Consider the following 21,792-nt stretch of genomic DNA (forward strand, 5'->3'; position numbering starts at 1 on the left):
CACTACCCCAAATGTGAGAGCAGAAATGGTAGTCTTACTTTATTAGCTTTTGTTTTTTGGCAGAATCCCTGAAGCTTCTGAATTCCTCCCCTGCTTTAATCTCAAAAAACTGGGGTTTCAGTGATGTTTGCTGATCCTCCTTGAACCTTTCCTGCCGTTTAACTTTTTCCTCTTGGCGTAAAAGTTTGCGTTGTTTCCTGACCTCTTCAACCCAACCTTTTTCATCATCTGAACTCTCAGAACTTTCTGCATCACTTGGTTTTCCTTCTGGCTCTTCCTCCTCTTCCTGCAGACAAAAATAGTTACTCTAAGTAATGATTAACTCATTTTCTTTTTTAAACTATTTGACCAAGTAGAGCACCTAAAGTTGTAATTGTAGAGATTGCGGAGCATGTTAACAAATACAATAACTAATCAAAGCAAAGTGGAGTAGATTCTGCAAATTAACTGCTTTTACAGACACACTAATATGTTAGATTATCTAACTGGTCCATTTACATTTTAGATCTAAATCACACTAATTAGATGTTTCTCCACTGCTTCTCTCTCTTTCCCAGGTCACATAACATGGAATACTTGAACATTTATCATAGTAAACAAAAACAGTAGATCATTCCTGTTAGTAGATCATAGCCCAGCCTCTAGCACGGATCTTTGAAATCTCTTGGCGCTCTGGTGTAGTGCCCGAAGACTGGAAGAAGGCCAATGTGGTGCCTATCTTCAAGAAAGGGAGGAAAGTGGATCCGGCTAACTATAGGCCCATCAGCCTGACTTCTACCCCGGGGAAGATCTTAGAAAAGTTTATTAAAGAGGCCATCCTTAATGGACTGGCCGACGTCAACATCTTAAGGGATAGCCAGCACGGGTTTGTTGCGGGTAGGTCTTGCTTGACCAATCTCATTTCCTTCTATGACCAGGTGACCTATTACTTGGACAAGGGAGAAGAGATTGATGTCATATATCTTGACTTCAAAAAAGCCTTTGATCTGGTGTCCCATGATCGCCTCTTGGAGAAACTGGCCAATTGTCGCCTTGGGTCCTCCACGATCCACTGGCTGGAAAATTGGCTCCGGGGTCGGACCCAGAGGGTAGTAATTGATGGAAGTCGCTCATCGTGGTGTCCTGTGACCAGTGGGGTCCCCCAAGGCTCTGTCCTTGGACCCATACTGTTCAACATCTTCATTAATGATGTGGACACTGGAGTCAGAAGCGGACTGGCCAAGTTCACCGATGACACCGAACTTTGGGGCAAAGCATCCACACCAGAAGACAGGCAAGTTATCCAGGCTGACCTGGACAGGCTCAGCAAGTGGGCGGACGAGAATCTGATGGTGTTCAACGCCGATAAATGCAAGGTTCTCCACCTTGGGAAAAAAAACCCACAGCATCCTTATAGGCTCGGCAGTGCTATGTTGGCTAGCACTATGGAAGAAAGAGACTTGGGGGTCATCATTGACCACAAGATGAACATGAGCCTGCAATGCGATGCGGCGGCTAGTAAAGCGACCAAAATGCTGGCTTGCATCCATAGATGCTTCTCAAGCAAATCCCGGGACGTCATTCTCCCCCTGTACTCGGCCTTAGTGAGGCTGCAGCTGGAGTACTGTGTCCAGTTTTGGGCTCCACAATTCAAAAAGGATGTGGAGAAGCTTGAGAGAGTCCAGAGAAGAGCCATGCGCATGATCAGAGGTCAGGGAAGCAGACCCTACGATGACAGGTTGAGAGCCCTGGGGCTCTTTAGCCTGAAAAAGCGCAGGGTCAGGGGTGATCTGATGGCCACCTACAAGTTTATCAGGGGTGACCACCAGCATCTGGGGGAACGTTTGTTCACCAGAGCGCCCCAAGGGATGATGAGGTCGAATGGTCACAAACTACTTCAAGATCATTTCAGGCTGGACATAAGGAAGAATTTCTTTACTGTCCGAGCCCCCAAGGTCTGGAACAGCCTGCCGCCAGAGGTGGTTCAAGCGCCTTCATTGAACACCTTCAAGAGCAAACTGGATGCTTATCTTGCTGGGATCCTATGACCCCAGCTGACTTCCTGCCCTTTGGGCGGGGGGCTGGACTCGATGATCTTCTGAGGTCCCTTCCAGCCCTGATGTCTATGAAATCTATGAATTCCAATCCAAAAGAATACTTTACCTGTTCTTGTTGCTCTAGAATTTTTAGTTTCTTCTTTCTTTTTTCACTTATTTTAGAAACAAGTGGATTAAGCAGCCTAAATTCTTCACTCTTCTCATCCACCTGGAAATCTGGGTTCTCAAACATGACTTGAAAGCGGTCATCTTTCAGAATATTAGGCAGGTTCTGAAAAGGAATGAAAAACAAAGCCGATTATAAAATTTGGCAACAAATCCTGATAAGTGATTTTAGAAATAAAGCTCATTCAATTGCATGTTAGGCTTATAATTAAGCAAGAAAACACCAGATGTAAAATATTTATTCTTTAGAACCCCTTTAAAACAAATGTAGTCAATTTAAATTGTGGGTGCTTAACTATTTGTTTTATTTCCATAAAGAAAATAACATTATTCTGAGGCTTTTGTAAACAAGACACTCTGCTACACAAAGTATAGGAACTTTAAGCAGATTAGTGTTTACAATGTGTTACTGAAATCTCTCATATTTGGACACATCTTGAAATATCTCAATTAATCAGCAGCATTTATAGGGCAACCCCCACCCTGCAACCAACTCACCCAAATCAAACAAAAAAACCCTAAACCCCAGGTCAGTGTTCCACAAAGACTATTCCATTGATATTTTATGACTGTAAATAATTGTGACCCGAAGAAGAATACAATGCATTTGAAAGTGCACCTACGTCTATTCCAACCACGCAGTTAGTGCCATATAAGATATTAGCCACAAAAACCCTTGCCTCTTGCATATTTCCTGGATCATGACAGCTATAGCATCACTCCAACACTAAATAATTAAGACTTTTAAAAAGGGTTCTACATATCTTATACACTTGTCTGTGCCACTACCACCACAATATATAGGAATTATGCCTGTGTTGATGAAGGCCTGCCCCAGCACCACTGAAGGCAAAAGAAGTTTTGGCATGGACTACAATGACAGTAGGATCATGCACAAATTGATTTCAAATTTCTACTCGGGTATTATTATACCTAAAGTTAAAAATTACTAAAGGTAATTTTTAAGTTAAAAATTCCTTAACTGAAGCAGCTGCATAACTACTACCCCAAGCGGCTTTCCTAGCACAATGGTATGTTTTCACAGCTGTCGACAAAGGAAAGAAACAGTGAAAGGGGACAGATTTAAGAAAGGAATTCTTAGAACCTTACAGAAATTTTGTTAATTATCTAATCCAGAAAACAGTGGAAAAAAACGACACATCACAAAACAAAAGCAGCTGCTCTTGGTAAAATTCACAAAGTTTCGGAGAAATATTCAGAAACACATATGAATAAACTATCCAAGAAGCTAAAAAGTGTTGCCATTGGGGGACAGGCTCAGAAAATCTGCAGTAAGATTCTAACCCTAGCTTTTTACTGATCTCTCTCTCCCTACCCTCACACCCATGAGCTGTAAACTCTTACACTCTGCCCCAGATTCATAGATGTTAGGGTCGGAAGGGACCTCAGTAAGATGTCGAGTCTGACCCCCTGCCCTGGGCAGGAAAGAGCACTGGGGTCAAACAATCCCAGCTAGGTGCATGTCCAGTCTCCTCTTCAAAGCCCTCAGAGTAGGGGAGAGCACCACCTCCCTTGGAAGCCCATTCCAGATTCTGGCAACCCTTACTGTAAAGTTCTTTCTAATGTCCATCCTAAATCTGCTCTCTGCCAATGTAGCCGTTGTTCCAAGTTACTTCAGGGGGTGTCCTAGTAAATAGAGCACCTCCTATTCCCTGCTGCCATTCCCCGATGAATTTATAGGCAGTCACAAGATGATGATATAAATTCCAACACTAAGCTCTTCTGCTGCAAGCTGATAACCTCACTGTCATCCTCACCTATATGAACTACAGCAAGCCTCTGCTAGACATTAGGACAATGCCAGGACAAGACATCTTGTAGATTATGGCCCATGTCACAAAGTCTGCAAAATTGCGTGCATTCTCTCTTCTGCCAGATATTAAACACTGCTATATATAAATATTTATATAAACACTACTAGAAATATCTTTATTTAACATCTAGTTGAGTATAAGGCAGTTTTGCTATCAGTTGTACAATAGTTATGGCAGCATAAAAGAATAGACAGCTTAGGCTATTTTAGGAAGAAGAATTAAGTACAGAATAAAAAGATTATATTAAACCATTAAGGAAGTATACTATCTCTTCCTCTAGTAATGGACAATACTTAACATATTGTGGGAACTATCACAATACAAATAATTAATAAAAAGGGTTTATTTTTTTAGTACTTTGCTATTGACCAAATGTGTAGAGTTTCTGTATTCCTCTTTTTCCACAATTCATTTCCTCAATGAGTGCTTCTTCATTACCAGCACTGACAGGCATGAAAAAAGAAAAAAACCCCCAGCACTTTACCAGAAGAGGTAGCGTGTTAATTCAACCCAGCTTCTCAGGCTAAAGACTGGCATTAAGAAGCTGGAGCCTGAACTGATTCAATCTTTTCAGATTAGTCTAACCTGCCTAGATTGAATCAATTTGCAAGTGAACAGACATTCCCTCTGTAAATGCGGGCACATGCATGCGGTGGCATGGACCAGAACCAGGGCCCACCTGGCGCTTCCCCCTTGCTGCTGCAGGGGCAGGGGCAGGGGCGGAGGCGTGGCCAAACACTGGCCAGCATGGCCCCCTGAGGGAAAGGGGGCAGGAAGGGGGTTTATTCCCCTCTGTGTCCTCCTGCCCCCGGCAGACTGCTGCCAGGATCTGCCAGCCCCGGCTGATTGCTCCCTGCGTGGGGAGAGCAGCAGCATAACCCCCCTCCCTGTCCCCTCCACCAGACAGAGGGGAGAAATAACCCCCCTTCTCTGTCCCCTTGCCTAAGGGTCCATGCCGGCCAGCATCTGACCACACCCCTGCCATTGCAGCAGCAAGGGGGAGAACCAGGTGGACCCCAGCTCTGGTCCATGCTGGTGGGATGGGGAGGGGAGACTTAAACCCCCTCCCGCTGGCCAGTTCATTTGAAGTTACTGCCAGGGCTGGCCACAACCACGTCACTGGAGCAGCAAGTGTAGAAATGCCTGGCAGGTCCATGTTGGTGGGACAGGGGAAGGAGTGGGGGAATAAACTCTTCACTGCCGCCTTTGCCTTGGGGGGGGGCGCGGCAGCAGCATCTGGCCACACCCTGACCCCAGCCCGCCCATGCTCCAGCTAGCGAGCAGAGGGACAGGGCCAGCCCTGCTCCACTGGAGCAGAACACAGCCCTGCCCAGGGCTACAGAACATGCTGGGCTGCGGGGGGACTCTGGTTTAACTTAAACCAGGAAGGGGTCTGGGACAGAAGTTCCATAAACTGGTGTGACCTCAATCAGTTAAGTCCGAGGTTCATCTCAAACCGGTTTCAGCCATTTTGAAACTGGTTTAGGTGCACTGAACTTATGTTTTGTTATAGGTTTAAATCAGTTTCTGCTCGCTTAAACCAGTTTGTGTGTAACTTCTATCCCTAGCCTCAGTGTCTGTATAGATCAGGCGCTTCAGCAGGCCTTTTTGGCACTTTGAATCAGCTATTAGATAAATCAGCTTTTAGACAAAAGTACCATATAAAGCCCCACTAAAGCAGCCAAGCTATACAGACGTTAGGCAAGCCGGGTCCAGCTAACACACTGCCTCTTCTGAGCAGGTGCTGTGCTCAGAATGGGTGCACGCTGAGCTTAAAGTAAAGGACAGGGTTTTTTTCCCCCCGCACATCTGTAAGCAGCCCATTGAACTCACAAACACTGATCAAGTCTATTGTAAAGTCATCAATTAATAAAATATACAGTGTTCTACGAAAAGACAAAATGTTTGTCATCCAAACACTGACCTACAGTAAACTGTTTATTATGTTCATCACTATTTCAGTGTTTCTGTTGAGTTTTGGAAACCCTTGAAGCAAAACAGTCCTACCTTTTGCTTCCTTTTTCTAGAAGCCTCCTGCTCCTCCTCCTCTTCCTCAATCAGCTTGAGTGCCAGCTCTTTGTTAACCTTTGGAAGTTTCTAGTTAAAGAAAGAAAACTCATCAGTACATTGTTTCTTTCTGCAAAAGAACCTTAGATATTTTATCTATTTTACACTCATTACTTTAGCTCCATGGACAAATGCACTTCTCAACACTGATTAAAACCTTCCACCTAAAAGTGGATTTACTCATCCAATACAGCTAGGAACAGCACAATTAGAAATGTTTCACCAGACTAATGGCTTCCCACACAGAGACTTAAGTTAGAAAACAGTCCTGTGATTGTTAACTATTCGGCTAGTAGGAAGGGAAAGGTCCTCAAAGCTGTAGTCTTCCTTAGAGATAGAGAACTCTGCACAATCACCACTCTAATGGTCAATTGTAAAGTTGTATCACTTTCTCAGAAGAGGTCCTTCATCTTCAACCATATAAACTCTGCTAACAGGGAACCTACAGAGCTGCAAAATCCAGACAGACTTCCTGCTCTTTGTGGTCTAGCAGTAGTAACTGAGGGTGGGGGGAGGAAGAGAGGGGGAAGGAATTGTAAGGGAATGATACTTGTGTTGATCTGCTGAAAAAATTCTCAGGGATAGGAAAAGGCTGGCAGAATTGACAGTTAAAATAATCTTTTTACTTGATCTGAAAAGCCTTGTATACAAGCATTAAATCCTTGGATGCCATTTTTAGCACGGTACTTTTCAGAACTGAGCTGTATTTTAAGGGCTCAAATTATCCTCTAATCTCCAGGCTTATAGGTAGAATAGAAACTGCAAGTTTATCCTTAGCTTATCTACTCAGTCTTGTTGTACTTTTTAACCTAAAATGTTGTCTTTATTTTAAAATAATGGTCCCATCTCAGGTCAGGACCCATATACGTATGGATGCTACAGTTCCATGCAAAAAAGAGGTATATAAATCACAGCTACAAATTGATTTCACAGCTTTAACAAAAATCAGGATAAACCAAATAAATTCCCAATGCAATTACACCTTTCAGGTATGAATGGGAGTGCATATTCTCTATGAATGTTACTCTCCAAATGTTTAATCATCATAAATAGGCTCTACCTTGAGCTGAACTCTCTGTGCACGTGTTTCTTCTATCTTCTGCCTGATTTTCTCTTTTCGATATTCCTCATAAGCGAATGGGTTGACCATCATTTTCACCTTTAATACACAAAACAGAAAGTATTAAAATGGACAAAAGTAGCATATGAAAAAGTATGTTTTTCTCATTGTATAGAGTATCCACAAAGGCAAAAATATATGACAATTACAAACAGTCGTAATGAGTTAACCTTACTTACCTTATGATACAATCTTATATCCATAAAAAAGCCGTGCATATATGCTCTGAGCATGGGTGATCCAATGAGATGAGCAAGGCCTGAAAAAAGATTATAGAGAATTTCAGAAATCTGGGACCTAGATAAGTTCTTACACCACAGCTAAGCTAAAGAATGAAGGCAAAAGAAATACAATGTGCACTCAATTGTAAGATAATGTTCCCCCTCCCCATCAGCTTGCGGTTTGGGGGGGGGGGGGGGGGGGGAGGGAGGGAAGCCCCTTGTCTTATATCCATGTACAAAGCAGAACAGGGGGCCAGTAGCTGCTGTGGCTTTGACTGGTTCTTAGCTTTGATTGGGGCCAGAGTCAGACCCTCAACAACTGTCTGCTGCCCCCGCTCCCCTTGCCCTCTGCAGCTTCTGGTCCCACTCACCTTACCACCATGCACAGCTTGGCTTGGGCTCAGGCTGGATTCCCTCCTGGGCATGGAGCACACAGAAACTCCACCCCCTGCCTAGCCAATCAGAAGTGCTGCCACTGCTGCATAGCCCAACAATGGCTACGCTGCCTCATGCTGTGCTCTGGGGAGTGCATACAGCCTGAGCAGCATCTGATGGTAGGGAGGGGAGGAAGAGATAGAGATTGCAGGGAGTAACGGGGGCATGGGTAAAGAGGCAGAGACTGGGGAATGGGGGAGGGGAGAAGAGGCAGAGGCTCTGAGGAGCTAAGGGCAGAGGTGGTGCAGGTGACAAGGAGGCTGCAGAGGAAAGAAGTGGGGGGGGGGAAGAGGACGAGGGGGCCACCTGACCCCCCACCTCCCCTCACTGCTTTCTCTGTGGTAGCGGGGGGGGTTGGACAAGAATTCAAGACACCTCTCCAATAATTAGATTCTACACCTGGAAAATTACAACTAATTGATAAAATCTTCCATATACAGAATCTAATTACTGGGGAGCTGTCTTAAATTCAGGGTTGTCTTAGATTTGGGTAAATACAGTGGTATGTATTTGGAAGACTCGATCATCAATACTGCTATTCATTGTATAAAGGCTAAAGTAAGGTCACAAACAATTCAGTTCAGCTGGCAAGGAATTAGTGAGACATAATAAAACCAGTGTTTTGGTGCCGTAGTAAAGAGCTGTTGTGCACTTTTAAAGATACTCACTAGCCTACAATCTATAGAAAGTTTAAAAAGGAAAACTGTTTGTGAGAAGGATTTTTTGGAAGCACATACATGTTTGCCATATGAGTATGGATCATAGTTACTGGTGTGGTATGTTGATGTTTTAATTAAGAGATTTGCCTTGGGTTACTACCTTTGAAGTACAGACATGCTGAAGTACCTAAACATATTATACCATATTAAATCATAAGCATGTCACCCTAAGCCTTAACCTAAATACAAGTGGAAATCTCTACATGAAAGACCAATAATTTTCAGATAACTCTAAAGCTGACAGAAAGATCTTTTCGTGAAGTAAAACATTCCTTATTGAGCCAACAGTTTTGGCAATCAGTGAGTACTGATAAGACAACCTCAGAAATAAGCAGTTTCGAAAAGCCACCAGCCAATACATCTCCAAAACTTAACTCCCATTCCTCCTTAGGACACGGGGTAGGGGAGTGTCCAACTTCACAAAACAATCGTGATACTGCGATACATGGAGTTGGATGAATCAGCTACCACAATGTGAAGTTCACAAAATGTTATAAATTTGACTGTTCACTTCAAGCAACAGAAAGAACCTGTGGGCATAAAGGCTTACAGGCCCTGAAAAGATTACCTCAATTGACATCAAGTAAGATTAATATACTTGAACATCTATCTGAATTGTGAGATGTCCCTTGTAGGGCTGGTTTGTTAATTTGATCATTTGACTTAATCTGGACCATGGGAGAGTGTACATTTAAAAGGCAGTATAGCACTCCTAGTTTATTCCTCTTTGAAATACTTAAAGTAATATGAAAAATCCCTTCCAACCCTACCAACTATGAAACTATGACACCAGAAAAATGTTAGAAAGAACTACTTTGAGAAACTTTTTTCTGTGCAGATGAAGTGCTGCACAGTAAGAATTTTCAAGGCTCAGGCGCTCACATTCAGGTTGTTTAAGAGGTCAGATCTGGAGATAGTGTTCTCCATGGCGACTGAGAAAGGGAGCAGTAGCACTGAGGGTCTGGGGCAGCAGAGGGGCATTTAAAGAATTCTGTTTCCGTCATATGGAACTTAATGTTGAGAAGGAGACATCAGAGAGAAAGGCCAAGATTTTAGTTTGGCTAGAAAGAGACAAGTGTGACGAGTCATCTGAAAGCTCTCTCAGAGAAGGGAGTTGAGTGTGTGGTTGATTTTGTGTTTGTGGAACAGATCACCAAAGTGCACAACAACACTAGCAGCTGAAAACTCCTGTCAGTGAACTTGATTTAGTTCGTACAAGTTGGCTGAAATGCAAAACTGCAACTAAATTGCTCTTAACTGGCTTTCTGAACCCTTTTCAAGTTAGAGAGGAAGACTGATCTGGCAGTTAAGAGACAGAACTAGGATTTCATTGAAACCAGTTATGTGTTTGATAGCAGAGTGGCATTATATTTCCACTAATGAAAGCATCTCCTGGCAAGTGGATTTTTTTTGCTGACATACTTGTTGCAGTCTTAGCCTTGTATTGTCAGACCACCTCATAAGAATTTAAAAATAAAAACAGCTTCTCTTCCTTACCTATTTTTTGTGACAGACTCAAAACACTTCCTCAAATGAGTTGGATCACTAAGTATCAACCTCTTCCTCAGGAGTCAAGCCATGAACAAGAGGCTTCTCCTTGCATTGGTGAAGATTTGATTAAATTAAGAAAATTAGGTCTTACCAAGGGGGACCAGCGGGGAATGGGAGAGACCCTGTTCCCCTGAGCACTACCAGGAGTAACTAGGAATAATGGCCATAAGTTGACTGAGAGTAGGTTCAGGCTAGACATCAGGAAGCACTACTTCACAGTCAGGCAGCTAGGATCTGGAACCAACTTCCAAGCAAAGTGGTGCTTGCTCCTACCCTGGGGGTCTTCAAAAGGAGGCTAGATAATCACCTAGCCAGGGTTGTTTGAACCCAGTACTCTTTCCTGTCCGTGGCAGGGGGGCGGACTTGATGATCTGCTCAGGTCCCTTCCAACCCTACCAACTATGAAACCAACTATGAAACTACGACACCGGAAAATGTTAAAAAGAACTACTTCGAGAAACTTTAACAGCCCCCTCTGTTACTTGTTCACATGGCACACTACAGACCTATATGTACCATGCAAGTACTTTAAAGCCAAACAGTAAAAATAAGGAGAAGAGACAAGGACCAAGGGATAAGATTTGGGTGAATAAAGTTTTACCTAAATTTTCAAGATCTTTTCTGGTAACAAATTTATAATCATCATATACTGTGCTCTCTGGATTCTCCTCCAATTCTTCTGTCAAGTTATCCAAAAACGAGCACCATCTTGGGGCAGGTCCCAAAACCTAAAGACATAAATTATAAAATTATGAAATTATACGTACTTCCTAAATAAATATACAGCTAGCCTCTCCTCTGTGCTAGGGTGCGGCAATACATAAAGTAATTGCATACCTCAGAATCAAACATACTCAAAGGACGGCATGATGAGAGCTCCACTGAATCTATTGCTTGTCACGTGAGCAAACATTTCTGCAAATTGTTTTAGAGGAGCACTGTGATTTAGGCCATTTAATTTAGGACAATTTAAAGGCTTCTTGTTTAACTGCTTCAGAGCATACCCAATTTGACTGATTATATATTATAAAAACAAACCTCAGAGATTAACATTGTGGATACAATTGGGGCCTATACTGATTAGCTGACCAAGCAGATTATTAAATTTTATTTTGTTCTATTGACTTAATTAGAAACACCAAGGCATCTCACATTTTGAGTAACAGTAAAATACACACGATATGAACAGATAGTTAAAGTTATTCATTTACCTTAAAAAAAAGTTACATGAGTTTAAGACATATAAAAACAAAAGGATACAAGCACATTACTTCATATTGTATAGGATTTTCTGAAGTTTTTCTACTAGATCAGGTGTCAAACTCATCCATTCCCCCTGGCCCCCCCAGACCATAGTGCTCCTTTGGGGCTGGTAGTAGATGTGGGGTGAGCAGTGGCAAGGAGCCACAGGGGTTAACACAGTTGTTGCTTGCCTGCTCCGCCATGGCAGTGTGACCCAAGCAGAGCTCCATACCCCAGATTTCACCAGTGGGCCCTGCTCCTACACATCCTACCTAACCAGATGCTGCTGCTGCTCTCTAAGCCAGATCTGGCCCATGGGCCATATTGTCAACACCCCTGTGCTGAAGTACAAACATATCTATCAATGTACCTTTCAATTATGCCTCCACCTCTCAAATTAGGTTTAGCACTGTTGTTCACATCCTTCCTCCCCACCACACACACCCCACTATCAGATTGTGGGGTGTACACACAGATTGTGTGTACCAAGATGTACCTTAATCACTCCCACTGTGCAAAGTCTATTATTTGAGTAGCTGTGGTAGCTTAGTGGAAAAAAGATCAACCCTCTATGGAAGGGAAAAAAAAAAGGGGGAGAATCAATGGGAAAAAAAAACTGGGATGTGATTTGGGTCTGCAACTCCCACAGAGTGGAAGTTTTAATGAGCCATTTTTGTTGTTGTTCTATCATTGCTAATAACGTAAATGGAAAAGAAAAAAGTTACCAAAGATACGGAAACTGATTTTATTCAAAAGAATTTTAAATATAATTTGATTAAAAAAGTGAAACAGTTAGAATATCAATGACATACAGATAGCTCCTTCTTAAAATGTAAGTTATGTTGCTATATTAATAAGGTTCTTGCAAAAGGCTATGGAAGCATGTGACATTCTCCTCCAGTTAGAAGTGCTGTTTCTTCCCTCATTAAAAATGCATCATCTTTGAAGACAGCTATCCATGACAAACGCCAGCAGTGTATTCCAGACGGTAATGGTCAGAATAGCAGTAATGTTTCAGAAAAAATAAGGCCCCTGATGCAATATTTCCTCCATTAAGAAACAGTAACAATTCAGTCTAGCAGATTCATATATGGCTGGGTTAATGAACTTTATATGTTTTCTTCAGCATTCAGAAACTGAAACACTCTTTTAAAGAGAAATAAAAATAGAAGTCAGACAACAACCAAAACAGACAACCATAACAAAAACAGAAGCTCAAGATTTGCACTTTACTGGCATTGGTAAACAGACAGTAAATTTTATCTAGATTAGATCTTCAGAAGATCACACTTAAGTCATCTCTTAGAATTTGCAACAGATGCCTACTTCATCAACAAGACCAAATTAACCACATCTCCGCGGTTGTTTGATCTGGTAGTAAACTTGCTTAATACATCAACATTCAGCTGAATCTTGTCAGCTTCGTTCCTGTCGGATATTTTTGCCTTTTTAGATCTTAAATGTCTCCAACTATATTTCCTGTTTTTTAATTCTTCAAAGCTAAATGCAAGGCTTTTAATATATTTGGATTTAATTCAAGTGACTAAAATGAATGTTCCAACCTTTCATGCTCATTCACGAAATTGCTGCTAAATGGTACTTTATTTCCAAAGCAAAGAGAAAGGATTTTGCCTATATTCTTATTTCACATACAACGCTGTTGTTATTTTAAGTTACTATTGGACTACTTTGCTTCTATTAGAAAGTGTTGCCCACTGACCAACCAAAATGTCATAAAAATCTTACTATAAATTTACCTACTAAAGTGTCTACCAAAATCAGCATTGGGAATTCTTGCTTGTATATATTTTAAGCTCCAAAAAAAACTATCCTTTGCTGCACCACACATATGTGAGGCTCTCCATCTTTAACAACATTCTTTAAAAAAATCCATTATTGCCACACTCCATCCTCTCTAGGTATACTGAGCAAAATTTAGAAGTGCTGGTTTACTCATTAATGCCTAGTTCCTTCTGAAATATAGTGAGCACCAAAGACAGGTCATTCTGAAACAATGGACATTAGGATCTTAGTCCAGTTATTGAACTCATGGCAGTGTTCCCAAGGAATCTAACTGAAATCTCAGCCCCATTCTGCTAGGCAATATAAAATGCATATTGAGATACAATGCATACCATGGAGAGGTTCCAGCGCAAAGCCTTGACTCTTAAACTTGATGTGTCAGTGTGGAGGCTAGGAAGTGCCAGCTCAACAGTCACCTTTTACACTGAAACTTATATCTGTATGCTTCTGTATCAAAAGAGTGAGCACAATTGCTCTAAACTTAATCATTAATGAAAAAGAGTTGCAAAGCATAACAATCCTCTTATACTTCTGTGGCTACAAGAACATGCATATGAAACAGTTATGGCCTGACGAAGGGTTTTTGAACCCGAAAGCTTGCTTAATAACTATTCTCCAACCGTTTGGGTTGGTCTAATAAAAGATATCAAATTCACCCAAGGAACCTTGTCTGCCTATGTCCTTAGACCAACACGGCTACAACCCAAACCCATGGCCAATATTAGTATCTTTTGCTATCAAACTAGATATTCTGTCTATACCTAAGGAAGGTGCAGGAGCTGTGTCTTAAAAGACCTGGGATAACAATGTGATGCAAACAAACAAGATGAGGGAATTGGAGAAAAAAAGGCTATAAAAGGTATCTGTTATTCAGGTCTCATATGCATACATTCTAGATCAACTTACCCTGTAAAACCTCTTTTGTGTATATACAGGGTTTTTTTTTGCTTTACCATCCTTGTTTCTTCTTATCAGGCCCATGAAAACTTAATTCCTGCCCTTTCTTACACAGGCTATATTCCTTTCATATAATTTTTAAGCATTTCTTTTCACCTTTCTTTGTTGCTTCCTCTTAGCTAAAACACATGCAGCTCCCCTCTCTCCTCCTAGAACGAAACAAACTTGGTTTTTCCAACCACTTCTACAGAGTAGCCACAGGAGTTACTGCCATGCTCCTCCTTAGCGCGAGAGAGTGCCACCCCTCGTGCCGACAGATTGTTCATGCCACCAGACAGTATCGCAAGTTCTGGGAGAGGAAAGAGGCTGACGGGCCTATTCCTACATTCTGCAGCTATAGGAATGGGCAGAGATTTCTTCCCCACCTCAGGTGCAGCCAGTGCTCCACCTGATGCGATAGCTAAGGAGTGGCAGGGCTGCTCCAATCTAGTGGGTTAGGCAGGGCTGCCTAGGCGCGTGAAACTACACAATGTGACACCATTCTACTATCTAAATGGAGAAAGATGCACCAAAATTCACAGCTCGTTCAACATGACATAAGTTACAAATACACAAAAATTAAAAACAATCATAGAATGATAGAAAATTTGGGTTGGCGGGGACCTCAGGGGATCATCAAGTCTACCCCCCTGCTTAAAGCAGGACCATCCCCAACTAGATCATCCCAGTCAAAGCTTGGTTTTAGCCAGGTCTTAAAAATCTCCAAGGATGCAGACAGGTTACCCAGCGAGGTGGTGGTGTTTCAGTTTTACAACCCTTCCAGTGAGAAAATTCTTCCTAATATCCAACCTAAACTTCCCTTCTTGCAACTTGAGACTGTTGCTGCTTGCTCTGCCGTCTGCTACGACTGAGAACAGGTCTAGCTCCATCCTCTTTCGAATCCCAACTTCAGGCAGTTGAAGGCCGTTATTAAATCCCACCTCAGTCTTCTCTTCTCTAGACTAAATAAGCCCAGTTCCCTCAGCCTCTCCTCAGACGTCATGTCCCCTGGCCCCCTCACCATTTTTTTGCCCTCCAATGGGCTCTATCCAATATGTCTACATCCTTTCTGTAGTGGAGGCCCAAAACGAACACAGTAATGAAGATGTGGCCTCACTAGTGCAGCATAGAGGGGAATAATCACTTCCTTTGACCTACTGGCCTCAATTCTATCAATGCAGGCCAGTATGCCATTCCCCTTCTTGACAACAAGGGCACACTGCTGGCTCATTCAGGTTGTTGTCCACTGTAACCCCCAGGTCCTTTTCTGCAGAGCTGCTACCCACCCCACCCAGTCAGCCCCCAGCCTGTACCAGTGCATGGGACTGTTCCGTCCTAAGTGCAGCACTTTCCACTTGTCCTTGTTGAACCTCATGAGATTTCTTTTGGCCCAACCCTCCAACTTGTCTAAGCCACTCTGAATCCTAGCCTTACCCTCCAGTGTATCTACTACTCCCCACCAATAATGTTATGAAACTAAATTAAAAATAGTTCAAACATCTCTCCTTAATCTGACATTTCTAATCAGTTTAAGTTTGATATCTTCCACTTTAATAAAATTAAATGTGGCAAAGGCAAATCATTATAAAACTGGAATCACTTACACTCAGTTTTATCAAAATACCACATTTCTGTAAATTAAAAGAAATTAAAAAAAAAAAATCAACAGGCATCGATATACATTGCTAGCAACTGTGGCACTTTTAAAAGGCACAAAAGGAAGTCTGGAATTTAACTCCCAGGAAAAGTCAAAGGCAATGAAGGCTGGACACCTAATTCCCATTACATCATTGAAAATAAATCTTCCTTTACAGTCTAACATCTACACCTTCCTTCCCCACCCCCCACCCCCCAAAATAAAAAACCCTATCCATTTTCTCCCCCAGACAGTCACAAAAGGAGAGAGAGAGGATTAATTTCCATTGCAATGCCTAGGTTTATGTCTGGCCAAAGAATTCTATTTTTTCTATTGTTAAGATGATAAATACAAGATAAAACATAATTATCTTCTACTACTGAGCTGAGATATTCAGCTGCGTTTTAAATACACCTGAAATGTGTTCATATATTAATGACTAAGGGTCTACGAAATTCGTGATTCTACAGATTTCATGGAAAACGCAAAATGTGGGATTTGTCTGTGAAATCAACTTAAAAAACAAACAAACCTTAAAAATAAAATGTTGGCTGCCCAGTGGGAGCCAGCAGGCCTTGCTGATGCTGCAGCCTGGCTTGGCAGCCCACTCCGGGAGGGGAACGAAGCAGCCAGGCGGCCTGAAGGGCAGCAGTCACTTTGATGGGAGCATTCCACCTGGCTCCAGCTACAAGCAAGATAACTCCGCTCCCTCATCCTTCCTCCCCCTGCTGGGGCACAGGTGTTTACCTTAATGGATTATTTTTATTAAAGGTAAACATAAATTAGTATTTCTAAACTTTTTGTACAGCTCTACATATAATTTACTTTGTTCTTTATCATGAATGAGTACATCCAGGAAATATCCACAGAATTTGCTATTTCTACCATGACCAACCTGCGAAAATTGTTTTGTTTCTCTGCAATTTAAATAGACCCCTACTAATGACAAAAGGAGAAAAATTCTAATGGGAATAATTTAACTCAAAGTTATAGTAAATTTCTATAGCCTGGATGTACAATTCCTTGTATTTTAGTTTTAAAAGGCAATTAAACATTAAGAGGCTCATGTTGTAATACAAGACTTACAAGTGCTCCAGCTGTATGTGTAAACCTATATTTTAAAACATGTATTTAATAGAAATGATTTAAAGAAAGCAAAATCCCTCTAGACTTCTTGTGAAAATGCTGTGCCGTCATCATCCCATAATCCCATTCCTACCTTTCCAAGGAAGTTAGCTGAACATTAAAATGTAGTAAGGAATTACTTCAAGAGCAGAGCAAGGGCTAGCTGTCTTGAAATTTGGAACACTGGACAGTAACTAAAGTGTTAAATACTGTTATATTAAACAATTTGATCGTCAGCTCCATAGCTTCATTCAAGCCCAGACACGATCCCAATCTTATGCTAAACTCAGTTACTACACACAGAATTTACGGATACTCAGCACCATGCTGAATTAGACTTCAAAAGACTCAAACAAAAGAAAGTTACATTTAGGAAGAGAGGAATATTACATTAATTATCAGTTTAGAGCACCTTATGATCTCTATACTACACAACAGAACCACAACAAGAGTTTTGTTACTGATTTTAGTGGGAGCAGGAAGAGGTTCAAAGATCCATTTAAAAAAAATGTTAAGTAATAAACCTATAAAGAGAGTTTTAAAGTGGCAGTGAGAATTACCAAATTGCAAATGGGAAGCCACGAAAAAACATTACTTCAACAAAAACAAAAATATAGTTCTACATCCACTATTGATATATTGCAGTAAATATTATTATTGTTATTGTTATTATTATATTCTTACTGATCCAGCTGGAGAAACTGGGGATTAGTGAAGGAACTAAAATGAATAAATATCTCGCTGAAGAGGTGATAACTGTTTTTGCTGACAGCAGATCTACCAGGCTGCAGGGATGTTATAAGCAGAGCCCCACCAGGACTGGACTTTGGACTGATCTTATTTAATCCTTTTATTATGGCACAGGTTGTGGCAGCATGAGAATGATATTTACCAATGACATAGCTGGGAGGAAATGTAAATAGAAAGCAGGATCAAAACACCTTGGTAAAAACAGATCATCTCAGACACTAGAAGAACAGAATATAATTATATAAGGCACATGCCACTGTGCAACCCCACAATTCAAAACCTTATCTTGAATAACTGTATTCATTCTAGTCACTTGTGTTCAAGAATGCTGAATTCAACCAGAAGTAGCAGCAGAGAAGGATTACTATGATAATCGAGGCAATGGACAATTTTTTTTATGAAGTCACTAACATAACTTGGACTATTTAATCTATTACAATAAACAAGTTTTCAAGCTTCAATAACATTACTTGCATGTAAAAACAGAAAACAGCAGGTCTAAAATGAGGGACATGATTCTGAGGGTGTGGGCAGTGATTTGAGTGGGCACTTGCATTTTCAGCATGATTACTTCTCTAATTGCCCAGCCAAGTTTAGTCAATACACTTACATGAGTAATTAATGACTCATTTTAAAGAGCAACATTTTTAATGTTTTGTTCCCCCTTTTCTAAAGTTAGAGTGACAAGCTTGAATATGAAATACCTTTTAAAAGAAAGTTCCATCATAAGCAACAAAAGGCAGAAGAAGAAATAACGCATTTTACACTGGAAACCTTTAATTTGTTTCTTCTTTGAAAGTAATTATATTAGCAAGTGCTGGCCTTGACAAACTGCTGATCTCCATTTTTATTTTTAAACATTTAGAGTTCAATTGACAGCAGGGATCTAAACTTTCCATTCTTAAAGTACTTTGTTTAAATTTGATTTTAAGAATGGTGAAAAAAAAGTCTACCCATTTAGTGCAATGGCTGTAGACGGTTTCAAAACCTTTCTGTTTTCAAGTACAGCCAATGATTGTGAGGCTCATTCTTTTACAGCTAAGCACGTTCCCTCCAAATATCATCTCTTTGAACCAACACACAACACTCCAGTTTTCCTTCTCCCTAGTACCTGTGATCAGGGAGTCTCTCTTTAATTGACTCATGCTTCCAGTTATTACTATTACAGAGTAAGACTTTGATAGCAATCTCTGACTGCTGCTTGTCACTGCTAAGACAGGCTGCACGTGTATTGTAAACAAACTACCAATGTGTGAAAGTGTCTGTTGCCATATTTATAATGCATTAGGGGCTAAATGCATCTCTTCTCTATTACAGATAACAAATGCAAGAAACAATTCTACCCAGGAAAAACACAAATCCTGTAAACATGTTGGCATACAGATTTTTATGAGCTGGTCTCCCCCACAGGTCTGGAAACTTAGCAGTGGGAGACCAGTGGCAGTATTAATTGCTCTTCCCCTGCTGCAAAATCTCCAGACCCATGAGGAGCCCTGTAGGCCAGATGATGTGGTCCTGTGCGCTAGATTACAGTAACACCCAGGGTCATGCTAGCACACTGAATCAGACCTGCTGAGCAACTCCATGGACCCATGGGGCTGAATGGGTTTAGTGCTACTGGCTTCAACCTGCCATTTTGGCAGCTCAAGTATATGCTATCATATGCATGGCATCTTCCCTCATCCTCCTACCAAACACAACTAAATACATGGCTATGTTGTTTTAGAACCCACTTGGCCTCTAGTTAAACAAGGAGGAAATCTCTTTTATAGTCTCCCTTTTTAATATTCTCTTTACCCCCTCCAACTCCGAGGAGACAGATCATACAGACCATGAAGTTTTCCATCTCTAAAAAATGATGCAACAACAGCGGTTGGCAACCTTTTCTAGGCTGCAAGCCGGGTCAGAGATGGGTGGATGTTAGAACCCAGCCACTATTTTTCCATGCAATCACACAGAAGGAAAACTGCTCCCAGCATGCCACCTCTCCCCCATCCCGCTGAAGCCCTACACCCATGAACCACATCAAATGACTCTGCAAGCCAGATCTGGCCTGTAGGTTTCCAACCCCTGTACTATGAAGTATTTAAGATACTAATTCTGTCAAGTGACTCTTAACCTCTCACCTTTCCATAACTGTACAAAGTCTTCTAAAGACTGTTTCTAATTTCTGGACAAGCTGTAAAACTTGACAAACCACCATAATTATCTGTTATGCTGGCCTCCAATGAGACAGACCACTGGGGGACTTATAGGTGTGAGTAATCATCTATACCACCGCAGGGCCCAGAGTTTAATTTTTCTCTTTTCCAAGACTTTACTCCTTGTTGCTGAAGTTGCTGTGTTATTAGCTCAATGATCCTAACAAAAAGAAACAAACAGTGGGCATCTGTCTGTATTCCACCCTTCCACAATGAATCTCTATCAGGTTATGAAGATTGACTGCAAAAGTTTCACCAAATCAGCATTTTTGGGCTTGCTCTTATCAAGCATGCCAATAAAAGCCTCAGGCTCTTACTAAAAGCAGTTTTGATAATGTTACACAAAAACTGCTGCAAGAACTTGCATAATTTATTTAGCATAGTGTATAGTTTAAAATATCTTGTCTCATATTATCTGATAAAAAAAAAGCATTCCTTTTATTAACCCTGGCTGATTTGGCTTTGTAAAACTGTGTGTGTGTCATATCCTCTGATCTGCCACTGTTTTGCAGTCAGTTTATTATTGACAGGTTCAATGTACATATATTGTGGAGGCATATAATGGAGGCGTTGCTCATCATCTGTGGGAGCTGCCCTGAGGAAGAGGAAAAATGAAGTTTGAAGGCAGAAAAACTGCTCCTTAAAACCTGTAAATAAAACCTGACAGAATTTCCTCTGGAGGCACTTTTCCTTTGCTTCTTTCTTTTAATGCATCACTTATTCTGCTAATGAGCTGGTATAAAAGTTCTTTTAGATCCTCAAGGGTTCCCACAATAAGCTCCCAGTTACGCTTGCAGCCTAACCTCTCCCTCAAATGGGAGATAGAAGACTATATTCATATAAAATTAATTCATTCCAAGTTTTGGCAGTGAAGTTTTCTTGGGGTTAACACTCAGGCCAATCCAAACTAGCCCCCAAATTTTCTTTATAAATCTTCAAGACCAACTGGAGTTGGTGGGGGGGACTGGGGGAGGAGGAGGAAGAGGAGCAGGTGATTTAAAAACAAACAAACAAACACCCCCGCAAAAAACCCCAACCCATGAACCACAGCTGTCTTGCTGTTCTTCCACCCCTTCCAACACTGCTCCAGTCTGGTAACTAGTGATCAGTTTGATTAATGATGTTCTTGTTTACCTTCTTCAATTCTCAGTCCTAGTCTTCAATTCTTGGATATAAAATAGAGATCAAACCTCTTGCTGTTTCTCACCCCATTTTCTACATTAAGTTTAGATTTACAGGCCTTTACTTTTCTTTGAAGCAGCCAAAAACAGTAATCCACCACAGGCACAGGAAGGTACAACTTTGGTTTTTGCCTTTATACATTACTACATCGTTTCCTTTTCATTTGCCAAATATGACGAGCCAGCTTGGTTCAACCACAGGGGGTAGAGGATTTCACTGTTCATTGCAATCCCAGTCCTAACCTAACCTGAGGGTGGAAGAAATCCATGTATACCTGAATACTTAACAGCAAAACATTCTCTACCATTTACAGTGGGTTTTCCATATGTTTTAAGAGTATCTCATTTATTTCAGTTTTTTAGGAAACCCAAAAGACAGGAATGTTTGAGGTAAGAAGTAAAAGGGAGAAATGGGGAGGCAAATGCAAGATCTCAGTGACTCCACATAAGATCAACTAAAGCAAAATAGCAGTCTTGGAGCCAACAGAACCAGCCAGTGTAATGTTAAGTGCTCCTTTTACTTCAGAAAAAACAACTGCTTTTGTTCCCTCAGTCTGCTCAGCAGCCAAAGCACTTAAGTTTGACCTCAGGTATGAGACTAGCACACACTTCACATAGACAGACAGACTCTTGTGACAGTTTTAACATGCACATCCTGCAGTTATATACACTGGTACTTCTATGCACCCAATCTCTCCACAAAAAATTATATTTTAGCTCTCACAAAATATACTACAATATTCTCAGGAGTGTAAATCCTCCAGCTCCC

General features: G+C 41.2%; 1 protein-coding gene across 1 annotated transcript in view; it reads right to left on the reverse strand.

The window, feature by feature from the left end:
- NOL10 (nucleolar protein 10) overlaps positions 1-21,792 on the reverse strand; it is a 73,489-nt gene that overhangs the window by 10,589 nt on the left and 41,108 nt on the right. The window contains exons 14-19 of the mRNA XM_006021792.3: positions 10,751-10,877; positions 7,403-7,482; positions 7,164-7,262; positions 6,044-6,133; positions 2,143-2,307; positions 39-286 (exon numbers count right to left, since the gene is read on the reverse strand). Of these exons, the coding sequence (XP_006021854.1) occupies positions 39-286; positions 2,143-2,307; positions 6,044-6,133; positions 7,164-7,262; positions 7,403-7,482; positions 10,751-10,877 (809 nt within the window). The remainder of the gene's footprint in view (positions 1-38; positions 287-2,142; positions 2,308-6,043; positions 6,134-7,163; positions 7,263-7,402; positions 7,483-10,750; positions 10,878-21,792) is intronic.

The sequence above is a fragment of the Alligator sinensis genome, unplaced genomic scaffold (genome assembly GCF_000455745.1).
Source record: "Alligator sinensis unplaced genomic scaffold, ASM45574v1 scaffold678_1, whole genome shotgun sequence".
NCBI classification, from domain to species: Eukaryota; Metazoa; Chordata; order Crocodylia; family Alligatoridae; genus Alligator; species Alligator sinensis.